General features: G+C 45.5%; 1 protein-coding gene across 6 annotated transcripts in view; it reads left to right on the top strand.

Annotated features, from left to right (window-relative positions):
• The window catches only part of LOC139276089 (F-box only protein 40-like), a 38,660-nt gene that overhangs the window by 10,256 nt on the left and 14,226 nt on the right, over positions 1-14,178 (top strand). For 4 of the 6 annotated variants that reach the window (XR_011595808.1, XR_011595809.1, XM_070893558.1 and 1 more), the window contains exons 2-3: positions 10,756-10,778; positions 11,954-13,861. Coding sequence is in view for 4 of the 6 variants with exons in the window: in XM_070893558.1 (XP_070749659.1) it covers positions 10,776-10,778; positions 11,954-13,861 (1,911 nt within the window). In the remaining 2 variants the exon portion in view is untranslated. Of the gene's footprint in view, positions 1-6,161; positions 6,382-10,755; positions 10,779-11,953; positions 13,862-14,178 lie in introns of all 6 variants that reach the window. The other 2 variants (XM_070893562.1, XM_070893561.1) reach the window with 1 other exon arrangement.

Genomic DNA, 14,178 nt, shown 5'->3' with positions numbered 1-14,178 from the left:
ACGCAGGTCCTTTCATGGGGAAAATGTTTTTGGTTGTAGTTGACGCCTACTCCAAATGGATCGAGTGTGACATTTTAAATTCAAGCACATCCTCTGCCACGGTAGAAAGTCTACGGGCAATGTTCGCCGCCCACGGTCTACCGGACATCTTGGTCAGCGACAATGGCCCGTGCTTCACAAGCACTGAATTCCAGGACTTCATGGCAGGCAATGGAATTAACCATGTTAGAACGGCACCGTTCAAGCCGGCCTCAAATGGCCAGGCAGACCGAGCAGTGCAGATAATCAAACAGGGGATGCTCAGAATCCAAGGGGGTTCCCTACAAACCCGCTTATCACGCCTCCTGTTGGCCTATAGATCCCGACCACACTCGTTCACAGGGGTTCCACCCGCAGAGCTACTAATGAAAAGGACGCTCAAAACCCGGTTATCCCTTATACACCCCACCATGAAAGAAATTGTCGCGAGCAGGCGCCAGTCACAATATGACTACCATGACAGGAATGCGAGGGCGCGATGTATTGATGTAAATGATCCTGTTTTTGTCCTCAACTACGCTGCAGGGCCCAAATGGCTCGCAGGCACTGTGGTTGCCAAAGAGGGAAATAGGATTCTGGTAGTTAAACTTACCAATGGACAAATCTGCCACAAACATGTGGATCAAACAAAAAGGAGGTTCAGCAACCCCATAGAAGAAGCAGAGGAAGAACACGATATAGAGTTCACTCCACCACAGGTGACCGAACACCGGAACCAAAGGGAGGAGAGCCCAGTCACTGTGGGCAGTCCGGACAGGCCTGAGGCACCGCAAACAGCAGACACTCAGGCCAGCGCCCAACAACCGGAGCCCCAACTCAGGCGCTCTACAAGGGAGCGTAAACCACCAGAGAGACTCAACCTGTGATCCCAATAAACTTTGGGGGGGGGAGGTGATGTCATGTATTCAACCAGCATTGTAACCCATGTATAAACTGACCTAAGTTGTACACCGTGAGAACACTGACCACTAGGTGGGAGACACTCCTAACCTGGACCTTCAGGTATAAAAGGGGAAGCTCCACCCACCTTCATCACTTGAGTGCTAAGGAATAAAGGACAGGTCACAGACTGTCCTTCTCTCAAGCATGGGCCTCGTGTGCATTTATACTGTATAGTAAGGACGTATCACTCTCTCTCTCTATTTTTCATTTTCCCTTTTACTCTCACACAGGCCAGATTTTTCTGAAAAAATAACGGCCTCCAGAACTATGCAAATCAGTCGGAAACTTGTAGCGAGGAAGAGATACCCTGTGCATTGTGAATCGCCACAAGTTGCTGGCCGACTTGTACCGCTCCATTGTCAGCTTTGTGAAAACGCATCTCGCACTTAACCTCCCTGTGATTTTCAGGAAGTTGCTGCATTTGCAAATTAATTGCCTATTAAACTCGCCACAGAAAGTTGTGTTGTAATTTCCCTTTTAACAACATAATTGTTAATAACTGCTAATCAACCTCTCTTGCCCAGAAAATGAACAATTATAAGTGTGGAATCTCAATCCTTCAGGTTGTGAATTGTTTTGGAGATTTTAAAAATGTCAAATTTTAATTTTAATTTAGGATTTTTCTTTCTTTTCCTTTCTGCCTCTTTTTCTGTCTCTCTTAATCCAATCTTTCTTTTCCTCTCTTTATTTCTCTTTCTGTACCTGATTTAACATTGACTTTACCCACTCTAATTCGCCCTCCTTTCAGTCCTTTCTCTGTTTATTTCTCAATCGTTAAATCTCATTGGATAAGGAGATGCTCTGTTTGTCTCATTGTTCAGATGCCCTGTTGTCCGCTCTGCGATGATATCACTTCGTACTTCCAGCAATTTGGCGTGCAAAAAATGTTAAATCCTGAACATGCAGGAACAAGTCTAACTAATGGGGTACACTGCGAGATGCCCCGCTCCAGCAAAATCTGGCCCATTATCTCTACTTGTCTTTCACTTGCTTGCTTTTCTCTTTTGCTTGCATTTGTTTTGTCACTGTCATTTGCTCTTTTCTTACTATTTGTCATTCTCTTTTACTCTCATTCCCTTAATGTTGCCCATATTCTTCCTCTCATCACTCATTTGCACTCTCACTCATTTTCTCTTGCTCTCTCGTATGCCCTTCTCATTCTCTGTCTTCCTCATTCTCTAGCTTTCTTATTCTTTTTCTATCCCTAACTTTCTCTCCCTTTCTGTCCCTTTCCTCTCTTATTCTCATTCTTTCATTGACATTCTCATTTTATCTTTATGTTTCTCCTCATTCTTTCTCTATCTTGCTCTTTTACTCTGTCTTACTCATTGTCATTCTTCATCTTTCTTACTCTCACATTCTTTTGTTCTTTCTTTCCCCACTCCCATTCTCTCTGTCTTTTTCATTCTCTTGTTTTCGTTTTCACACTCTCCCTTTCTCTATTTCTTTTATCATTCTTTCTTATAATTGTAGCTCATTTCTTTCTTCTTCTCATTTTTTCTCATTTATATTCACTGTCATTGTTATTTATCTTATATTCTTTTAAACTTTGTTACTCTCATTTTCTTTCACTCATTTTCTCTCACTCTTGCTCTCTGATCCATTGGCCTCGATTTTACATACATACCATTCGGCCAACCAATCCATGCCAGTCGGTGCTTATGCTCCACTCAAGCCTCCTCCCGTCTTTCCTCATCTAAATCTATCAGCATAACTCTCTATTCCGTTCTCCCTCATATGCTTGTCTAGCCTCTCCTTAAATGCATCTATACTATTTACTTCAACCACTCCTTGTGGTAGAGAATTCCACATTCTCACCATTTTTTGGGTAAAGAAGTTTCTTCTGAATTCCCTTTTGGATTTCTTGGTGATTATCTTATATTGATGACCCCTAGTTATGCTCTTCCCCACAAGTAGAAACATTCTCTCTGTATCTACTCTATCAAACCTTTCATTATTTTAAAGACCTCTATTAGGCAACCCCCCCACCCCCCTCCGAGCCTTCTTTTTTTTCAAGAGAAAATAGATCCAGCCTGTTCACCCTTTCCTGATATGTATATCCTCACATTTCTGGGTTTAACACCTCCCCCCCCCCACCACGGGCGAGAGAGGGATAGGGGGTGGGGTTGAGTTAAACCAACAAATGTGCAAAACATGATCCTGACCTGCTGTGCACATGCCCGCTGCTGTTTTAACGGTGATGGGTCTGTCATTAACATATTTAAATCAGGCTCCCACAATGTAGTTGGTAGCCTGATTTAAAATTCTCTGCTGCACTGCAGGTTTTCCTGGTGTTGTTTCAGCCTCCCCCCTGCCAATCAAGGCCTCTCTCTCTCCCCTGCCACGACGTCTGATCTCCCCTTGCTTCGATGTTCTCTCTTCCACCCTCTGCCACGATGTCCCATGTTCCTCCCTCCCGATTGCCAGGGACTATTCCTAAGCGTGTTGTTTGTTTTTCCTCCCGGCCGCCGGCTAGGCTGTCAATTTGGCCAACTGCCAGGTGGGAAATGGATTCAAGAAATGATAATGAGGGCCTGTCATTAAGTTCATCAGGACCTCTGTGTCCCCAGTCTTGCCGGATTCATAAGCCGTTTTTGGTCTCTCTGTGCCCTCCTTGCCTCCCTGTAAATATTGTGTCAGTTAATAGTACTGAGTCCTTGTCTTGTAAACTCCAGGAAACACCATTGACTTTTCTCCTGCAGAGGTCAATGCTCCTAAAGGTTTGTGCCTTTGGAGTAGCTTGCTGTTTAATCCTTTACTGTTGAAGCATTGAGTGTGCATGGCAGACTCCTCTCTCCTTAGATCTAGTATTGCATTAAGACTAAAATTTGCTGAGTCAAAAATGATTACACATCTGAACAGATTCTGTGCCTGTCATGAGAATAGACATGAATTAGATTATGTTATTTTGCTAAGAACAAGTAATTTCCCCATAAAACCAACCCGATTTGTGTTGCTTTTCCCTCTCCTAAATCCATCTGGTTGTGGGTTGGACATCTGAAGAAACACTTGGGCTGGATTTTCGGTTGCATAGCGTCTCTGTTAGCACCCCGGAAGGGCGGTAATGCGTCTCGAAATGTGAACCACCCGGCCGGCCAGCTTCCAGCGGCCCGCTGGGAAATTTGGTGCTGGGTTTGCGGTGGCATAAAGCGCTACCACCTCGCTCTGTAATTTCATTCAGATCATGACGTCAGTCGTCGTGCAACTTCCCGCTCGTGCCCCGGTCGCAAAATTAGGTGGCAGTGCCTCATTTAACATCTGCCCCAAATCACGCCCGAAAAATCAGGCAGTCCCATGGTCGATTGCAGCATACTGAAAGAGAGGGAAGAGGATCATAAATCAGAAAGGCACATTGAGTGGAACGCTTTCTTCAGTATGCTGCGTGAAGCTCTGACTTTACATCTAAGCACTGATCTGCCATTAAGGGGCTCTTTCAGCTTGAGTGAAATAGGGCCACGAATGAGGAGAGGCCACGGATATCTGGACAGAAGGCCTCAACCCCCATGAGGTTACAGGAAGAAAACTTGGAGCAGCATGTGAAAAGGATGCACTTCTGACAGGAAATGCTGAGAGAGATATGCCACCTCCCACAGGCAGACCTGCAGCCTCACATCTGGAGGCGGCGAGCGAGGAAGAGGAGCCGAGCGAGACCCTGAATGGCCAGCCACACCAGGAGGAGCATTATCCACAATGGAGGCAACATGGCAATGCTGCTGATGCAAGAGCCACGTGTCAGCAGCTCATAATGCATCGGAAAAGCATAATTCTATCAAGCTGAGTCAGCATGGTTTTATGAAAGGAAAATCATGTTTGACAAATTTGCTGGAGTTCTTTGAGGATGTAATGGATAAGGGGGAACCGGTGGATGTGGTGTATTTGGATTTCCAGAAGGCATTTGATAAGATGCCACATAAAAGGTTACTGCACAAGATAAAAGTTCACAGGGTTGGGGTGATATATTAGCGTGGATAGAGGATTGGCTAACTAACAAAAAACAGATAGTCGGGATAAATGGGTCATTTGCCGGTTGGCAAACAGTGACTAGTAGGGTGCTGCAGGGATCGGTGATGGGCACTCAACTATTTACAATCTATATTAATGACTTGGATGAAGGGATCAAGTGCAATGTAGCCAAGTTTGCTGATGTTACAAAGATGGGTGGGAGAGCAAATTGTGAGGAGGACACAAAAAATCTGCAAAGAGATAGTGACAGGCTAAGTGAGTTGGCAAACATTTGGCAGATGAAGTATAATGTGGGAAAATATGAGGTTATCCACTTTGGCAGAAAAAATAGAAAAGCAAATTATAATTTAAATGGAGAAAAATTGCAAAGTGCTGCAGTACAGAGGGACCTGGGGGTCCTTGTGCATGAAACACAAAAAGTTAGTATGCAGGTACAGCAAGTAATCGTCTTCTCCTTCCCCTCGCCGTGGATCTGCCTAGTGGCACCCCTCCAGTGCGAGGCGCAGGCTGGGACGGTGGAGGACTGGGTGTCCCAAGATGCATTTCCCGACTGCCACTCGGACCCGCGACCTCGGAAGGTGTGAATCTATGGAAGGTTGCCGAGGAGCTAATGGAGGGTTCTGACAGTGTGATGCCCTGTGCTATGTCCTGATCAATATCGCGGCCAGCATTCTCCTGAGCACACGTTTCCATGGACCCGCTCCTCCCCCCACCCGCCTTGATCTGGAGCGCATGCATCTGGATCCTCAGGATCGTGAGGAGAGTCGTCGTCTTCTGCAAAAGACAACACAACAGTCAAATGGTTAGCAACACAGGAGGGGGCAGGATGGATGGCATGAATAGTCTCACGTGTAGCAGGCCAGTCAGCAGGTTGATTTGAAAGGCCACTATGCATTTTAATGACTCACCCTCACCCTCGTGTGTGGGTCCAGCTTGTGCAGAGCTGATTCTTTTTCTGCCGGTGCGAGCCAGCAAGGTAGCAACCCTCCGTTCCAGGGGTGTCAGTTGGTGCAGATTTGGCGGACCTCCTCCTGTTCTAGTTCGCTTCCTCTTGTGGGCCAATTTCTTCTGCAAAGATGAAAATATTGTCAGACATGGTGTGCTTCTGATGGGTGGGACACATACAGATGCTCACATTTTTCACTGCAATTCAATTTAAAGATGATATTATGTACACTCACTACTTGACCAACGTCCTGCCATTTCCTCTTGCACAGGCTTCCAGATCTTGCAGTGTTGACCCCAGCGGAGAATTCTTCGGCAACGAGATTCCATCTTTTTACTTGGGGGAGACTTTTGACTGACCACTCTTGCTGATATCCAGCTCCAGCCATTTCTCCTCAATAACAGTCACTAATTTCTCCACTTCGTCATGGAGGAAATTCTTGGTTCGTCTTGCACGCTCTTGCGCCATTCGTCTATTGGACTCAAACACAGGTAATGTTCAAAGATCACACTTACACCTCTCTTACACCTATCCAGCACTCCTTTCCACTCCCTCAACCACACAAAAATCAATATTCAGACCTCACCTTTATATATGCTCCATAACCACTTATTCTGAGGATGCTCTCCCTTTAATTGGCCGATTGCCAAGCTTCCTGTTACACTGCACATGCACACAAACTGAACTGCCCATTGCGCATGCGCGCACACTTAAAAGCTCATGCGTGCCCCTGCTGGCACTACACGACACGCCCTCCCCGCCTGCCCCCCTGCCAGCGTGGCCGAAGCTCCGCGCCCCCCCCTCCCCAGACTCTGATGCGTGACGCCGATGGATCCAGATGACGAGGGAGCGGCCAAATTCAGAAGTAGATTTTTGGCGTTTTTTTTCCTCCAGGAAGTCGGCGCACCACATCAAAATATGCCGCTCTAAGCAGCTGGGGAAATTTGGGGCCATAGTCTCAGAATAAGGGGCCACCCATTTAAAACTGAGATAAGGAGAAATTTCTTCTCTCAGAGGGTTGTAAATCTATGGAATTCTCTGCCCCCGAGAGCTGTGGAGGCTCGGTCACTGTATATATTTAAGGCGGAGATAGTCAGATTTTTGAGCGATAGGGGAATAATATGGGGAGCGGGCAGGGAAGTGGAACAGTGTCCATGATCAGATCAGCCATGATCTTAGTGAATGGCAGAGCAGGCTCGAGGGGCCGGGTGGCCTACTCCTGCTCCTATTTCCTATGCTCTTATGGGTCTCTTGAATGGAGGAAGAGGAGGAATGTAGCTAATACTAACCACGCTATGTACCACCATAATGCCACATCTCCGTTTAAGTCCACAATCATATTCAAGGCGCCAATGCAAAATGGTGAAAGTAAGATTTTATTCACGACACCAAAGCAGTGCCTTTGGAGACAGTTCAGAGAAGATTCACTAGGTTGATTCCGGGGATGAGGGGGTTGACTTATGAGGAAAGGTTGAGTAGTTTGGGCCTCTACTCATTGGAATTCAGAAGAATGAGAGGTGATCTTATCGAAAAGTATAAGATTATGAGGGGCCTTGACAAGGTGGATGCAGAGAGGATGTTTCCACTGATGGGGGAAACTAGAACTAGAGGGCATGATCTTAGAATAAGGGGCCGCCCATTTCAAACAGAGATGAGGAGAAATTTCTTCTCTCAGAGGGTTGTAAATCTGTGGAATTTGCTGCCTCAGAGAGCTGTGGAAGCTGGGACATTGAATAAATTTAAGACAGAAATAGACAGTTTCTTAAACGATAAGGAGTTAAGGGGTTATGGGGAACGGGCGGGGAAATGGAGCTGAGTCCATGATCAGATCAGCCATGATCTTATTGAATGGTGAAGCAGGCTCGAGGGGCCGTATGGCCTACTCCTGTTCTTATTTCTTATGTTCTTATGTAAATCCACAAGTAACAAAACAGCAAACACCATCAACCACAATGAACTGAAATAATGTATGGATTAAGGGAAGTTCCATGAGTCATCCCACAGCAGCATCCATGTGGCATCTTCGGCACACACACACTCCAACCAATAGGTTGCGTCAAACAATGCAACGACATATTTACATCCATTATTTACATGATGAGTACATCTGTTCATGGTGGGCAAAGTCCTCAGTCAGACTTAGCCTGACATTTCCCACCCCTCACCTTTAACCCCCTCCCACTCCTAGTGCTCCTCCTCAATGTAGCCTCAGTGTCTACAGCAAGGCTGCTTGAGGGCTGCTGTGTGTGTAGGGCAGACAATAAGATGGCCTAGTAGGACGTTCTGGGCCTGGAAGGCCTGGCTGTGGACTCCACCACCTCAGCATCGGTGCAGCAGTCTGAGATGGCTCGGCTGGTGCAAAGGCGGAGTGGCAGTGGTGGGAGCCGGAATGCTGTCATCTTGAGGAAGGACAGCACCTTCCATTTCCAGGGGCCCACTGCCACTCACATGGGGTGGTGCGTCAGCATCCGGAGCACGATGTGTGACCACAAATTGCTGGCCTGCTTCGGCACCATCACTTCCTCATTGGACTGTGGGGAACACAGAGAGGATGGCAGCAGTCAGTGATTGCATGGGGTCACACTGAGATTAACTCAGCGCTGACTGAGACTGAAACGCAGCAGTCTGCAAGTTCATGCCAGCAATCACTAACAGTGTCACATAACGAAGTTCTTGCGTGGCTTGGGCCTGTGATGCAATTGCTCCTGGCATGTGAATCATGGCACGCACCATCCCCTCTTGGACTCCACTGTCACTCGTTGAGCCCACCTCCCTCTGTGAGTAGGCAAGGATGGGCTCGTTGGACTCCTGAGAGGCACGGGCAATGCTTGAGGCAGCCTCCGCCACACTCACAGTAAGTGCGCCGAAGCTCTGCGGGACCTTCTCCATGCACCCAAGAGGTCGCGGTGCATTTGTGTGATCTCCCTGGACATAGCCACCAAGTTCAGGTCCACGTCTGCCTGTCTCTCAGCGGGACTCCTGGGCCGACTCACCCGCCGGGGAGCTGGTCTCCAAGCTTCCCCTCCCGCTGGGCATTGCTATAAGCCATGGGGCCAGGAGTCTCAGACTCCTCAAAGTCCTCAAATTCAGGCACCTCCACCGGTGTGGTGTCCCCACTCAGTGGGACAGATGACGTCTCCCGCTCAGTGAGCACATTTTCGTACCCTCCTCGTCATTTCCCCCGTCGTCCGATATTGATGGTTCAGAGGCAGGTTGCTGCACTTCTGGTTGATCATCTATGAGCGCAAAGCAGCAGACGTGTGGTTAGCAGCAGGGTCGGGGGCAGGGAGATAAGAGGAAGGTGGCATTGGACATCTATATGTAAAGGGGGTAGGCCACTTGATATCAGGGGTCAAGGAACTCACATAAATCACAAACATCATTCACATACCGTCACTATCCATACGGGGCTCTGCCTCACTGCCGTCACTGTGCGAACTGTGGTGCCCATGAGAACCGACACTCGCTGCTCCACCTCAGTGAGATCCTGAATATCAGGCTCCCAGGAAGATGCCAGGAAGATGCAAGGCATACCACCTCCTCTCTGTAGCCTGTATCAGTGCTTCAGCGGCCGTGGCTGAAAAGCGGCATGCTCTTTGGCGCTCTTCCCGCTCTGCTCAAAGTGTACAGGTGGAACTGCGCATACGTAAACTTATAGTGCCGTGCGTTGAACATTCGGCTGGGCTCGGGATCTATCACGGGCCTCTGCGCATGCGCATTTAATCTTGTTTTTTTTGCACTACGGTTTTCGGATGCAGCAGCCGAGCATAGGTGTGGAACACCTGATTTAGTGCCCCCAATCAATGTAGCTGTGTTTCGGACGAATTTCCTGGTCGGAGGCACAAACTTTTATAGGCTGCTATACTTACCGCCTGCCATGAATAAAGCCACAAAATGGCCGGAACCAAATTTCCAGCCCATAGAAGCTTATCAGCCTAAATACTTACTACATGGTTTCTGTCATAAGGAGACAGCGAACAAGGAAGTGAGTGAGCTCTTAAAATTATAACTTTTTTAAATAGTTGGAGAGAGCAAAGAAAAATTGGGGCTCTCACATGGGGAAAAGGCAAACCTAAAATAAAGATGGACACATGTAAAACATTTTTTTAACATTCTTTTTGAAAGGTTTCTTAAATTTTAAAATTTTAATTAAAATGGACATATTTCACACTGCACAAAAGTTTCATTTTTTTCCAGGCCATTAACATTTATTTTGCAGTCAATACGCTTTTAAAATCCCAGTTGCACCTAATTCCTAACTTTTAATGAGGAATTTAACAGCTTATTGCAGAAGAGCCGACTTTTCATCAGTTTCAATGATTTATGAGATTTCATTGTGGGGGGAGGGGTTGCTTGGGAGGGTGGGGAGGTGCACAGCGTAGTCAGTTTCGGCAACTTTGGGATTTCCGCATCCCGAAGTTGCAGTCAGTTTCAAAGGGGGAATGATGGTGAATGCTGCCAATTTGCCGTCATTCCGACTGCGAATTCCAAGTCTACATGTCACACTGTTGGTGTTGAGGTTGACTCAAGTTGTCAGGAAAATGTTGTGGAGTTCAGTAATGGATCCTTTACATATACTTGAATTGAGGATCGTTGATACTGCTATTAGAATGAATGCCATTATTACATATGCTTCATTCCTTCACATCAATTAAAAATTGCGTCTATTCACCCACAGTGCACCTAATTTCACCTACTTGTATACTATATTATGCTCCACCCACACCACAAATCATCCTCCATCCAAGTCACGCTCGATAAGCTGGATTGTTTTAAAATTGTTAAGATTGACTTATTTTTTAGAAAGTTATTGTACTTTTAAATTTGTTGAATTATGCCTAAAGCAATTTTCTTTATTCTTTCAGCTGAGAAGAGGATTGTCAAAATGGTAAGAAATTTGAATGTGAACTTGATTGTCACCCGTAGTAAACAAAATTCGAAGAAGGCCAAACTTTATTATTCAAATTATTTTGACTCTGACTTCACAGTTATTGGAAGTCTGACTCCTCGCAGAGATTAACATTTGAATCTTCCACTACCCCTATGGTGGCGTTGTAGCCCATATCATCAAACCTCACCATGATCTCTCCCCCTACTCCTCTCTCACCTCCTTTGAGCACTTCACCTTGTTCCATTCCTCGTGCCTCTCCTTTAAAATTCTCATTCTTTACCGCCAGCCCAAAATTTCTCACCACGATGGAATGTGAGCCCACCATTTAATTGCTTTATGCTTCTTTTCTTTACAGGGCTGGCATGTGTGTTTGCATCAGGATTGGCACCATAGCACTACAGGCCACTCTGGAGCATGTGGCAGCACCATGACAGGCCTGCAGTGGATACACACAACACATAGGCCCTTGGAGCAATATAAGTTTCCTTTCTGGCATCTCTCGCTGCTGCCATGGAGGTCTTGAGTGACCGGTTTGATAGAGTTGTCTTTTCTGGTTTAAGGAAAATTATGAACTTGGAGCCATAAATTAGTACGGTTTTCAATGTTTCCACAGATCAGTGACCTTGTAGAAGCAGTGAGACATGCTAGTGAACTGAAAAATATTGGGTATATCTCCTTAGCACCGTGAAAGAATCCAGAAGCATTAACATAGACTCCAGTTACTGGACATGCTGTACGAGTGGTGGAGGTGGTATAGTAATCATTTTCCAACCTGTTACACAAATCCTGGATCTCCTCCTTGGGAAAGTGGAGCCTTATGTACTGCTTCTGTGTGAGGTGCAAGTAAAATTAGCAGGGTATGCACGTTCTGGTGGCTAGGTACTGCTGAATGAGATGCAGATATCTTCTGTGCAGTGAGATACACATGCCATGATGCAAAGGGTAATCAGGGTTTCCCAAGGGTGCAGCAACCAAGGATACCCCAAAATTGGAAGGTAGGCAGCTATAGAACAGAACCTAGACCTTCAGTAGTTTGGAAGAATCACAATGTAATACACATTCATAATCCTAGTCTGACATCACAAGTTATGTACACACACACACCATACAGTTATAGACAAGTGAATCAAGTAAACCTATGAAATTAAATAAATATATTTTTGCTTCTATAGATCAGAAATAAAAGTTCGACTCCTCGACTGCACATGCACTGTGAAAAGTGTTATAATCGGCACTGCAGAAAGTCCTTTGAACCTTCTGTTTCCTGTTTGGTAATCAGTTGCCCTTCCAAGTGTGGTGCTGTTTTCCATCAGTGTAAAGAGAACGAACATATACTACTGTGTCCACTGGAACATGTTCCTTGCCTAAATTCAGTCTTTGGCTGCCCCTTCTCCATGGCACGCCACAAACTTTCTAAGCACCTCCGTGTCTGTCCTGCCAGCATTGTGTGCTGTTCAATGCAATGGAACCGCTGGCCAGTTAATGAAGATGACATAACATTAAAGAATAGTGCAGTCAAAGAATCCTTGAATCCAGAGAGTTTGGACTTAGGCACTGCAATGAGGGATCAGGAGATTCTTTTCAATTCACTGAAGATGGCTAAACTTTTCCCAGAGATGGCAGAGACAGTTGATGAAAATGATTTGGATTTAAATGAAGCGGGGGCAGTGGGAGGACAGCTAATAGCTTCTGCATCTTTGGATAGGAACTTTTTTGAAACAGGAACAGAAATACATCAAGATGAAATTGATGAAGTCAGCGCAGATGTGGAAGAGATGGTTGAACTCACCCAGGAAGAACGAAAAGCTCTTGCAGAATCCAATGAGGTAGTAGGTTTAAGTAAGTATTCGACTTGGGAGCATATTTTCAGTAAGGATAAAGGTGGCTGTGCCATTGAAGAGAAAACTCCAAAAGTTCAAAATGAGCAGAAGAGTGAGAATTCATCAGCCAGCACTAAAAATAAGAAAAGCCTGTCTGAAAATAAAACCATTACATCAGACCCAGCTTTGTTAGTAGCAATAGAAAAGACGGGTGAAGCTCCTTGGCAGGAAGGTGTTCTGGATAGGCTAGAAACTCAGATGGATACAAAACATTTCAATATGTATTTGTCGCATCATGGCAATATGCTTATTCGATTTGGCCAGATGAGTGCATGTACACCCAAAGAAAAAGACTTTGTTTATGGGAAACTGGAGGCCCAGCATATTAGAACTGTCAGGACATTTAAGGTTCCCATCAGCTACCGTCCCAATCGTGGACATGTTGGAGATACATTTGCAAATAGGGTCAAAAAGGAGAACAAAGCTGTGGACACTTCTGACCTGGAAACAGAAAGTCATCAAAACGATGAAGTTACTATTTCATTACTTTGTAATTTGGAAAAAGTGCTAAAAGGCCATGTCATTTCGGAAAAAATGACCCCTGATGGATTTACTATTGATTTTGCAACTCAGACTTATTCTTTCCCCTCTGCTCCTTTTGGTCGTGATGTAGTTTTGGCTGATGTAGCAGGAGAGAGAGCCTCTTGTCTATATCTCCAACTCCAGGCAGAGTGCATCACAAAAAAATACAACAAATTGACTTCTGCCTTTACATTTACGTGTCACCATTTTTTCAGACGAGATGATTTTTCATCACACTTCAAGAATGTGCATGCTGACATTCAGTCATGCCTGAATGGATGGATGGTACAGAGATGTCCCCTGGCTTATCTTGGCTGTTCCTATTCACAACAGAGATTCTGTCCCTCCACACAGAAGGCAAAGGTGATCTACAATCATCACCAAAGTATGTTTGCAGTCAAACCAGATATTCCTGCTGTTCTGTGTCACAACAGTCACGGGGATCTAAATGTATGGGAAAGTGGGAAGAATATGCTTAGCTTGCATAGTCTTCCATCTGAGATACTGAGGTACATCGCAAGCTTCTTGGACAGCTGTAGCCTAGCGCAGCTGTCCCAAGTGTCTGTATTGATGAATGAGATCTCTTCTACTTTACTGCAAAAGCACGGCATGGTCCTTCTTGTCTGGGAAAGGAAAAATTATTCACAGGGAAGCTTTTCTTGGAGAGCTCGAAAACAGGCAAGTACATTTCTTTATCTTAATCAGAGTTTGAATTTTTAAAGAAAACTACTAAAAAGCTCAGTAGCTGCCTACCTACATCTGAAATTGAGATTAATGCCAGCATAGCCATATTCGACCTAATTAAATGAAGTGAAGTTAGAAACATAGAAAATAGGTGCAGGAGTAGGCCATTTGGCCCTTCGAGCCGGCACCACCATTCAATAAGATCATGGCTGGATCATTCACCTCAGTACCCCTTTCCTGCTTTCTCTCCCTTGATCCCTTTAGCCGTAAGGGCCATATCTAACTCTCTCTTGAATATATCCAATGAACTG

Source organism: Pristiophorus japonicus, chromosome 11, assembly GCF_044704955.1.
Source record: "Pristiophorus japonicus isolate sPriJap1 chromosome 11, sPriJap1.hap1, whole genome shotgun sequence".
Taxonomy (NCBI): Eukaryota; Metazoa; Chordata; class Chondrichthyes; family Pristiophoridae; genus Pristiophorus; species Pristiophorus japonicus.
Note: the sequence above shows the minus strand (reverse complement) of the source record. Positions and strands in the feature narration are given on the sequence as shown.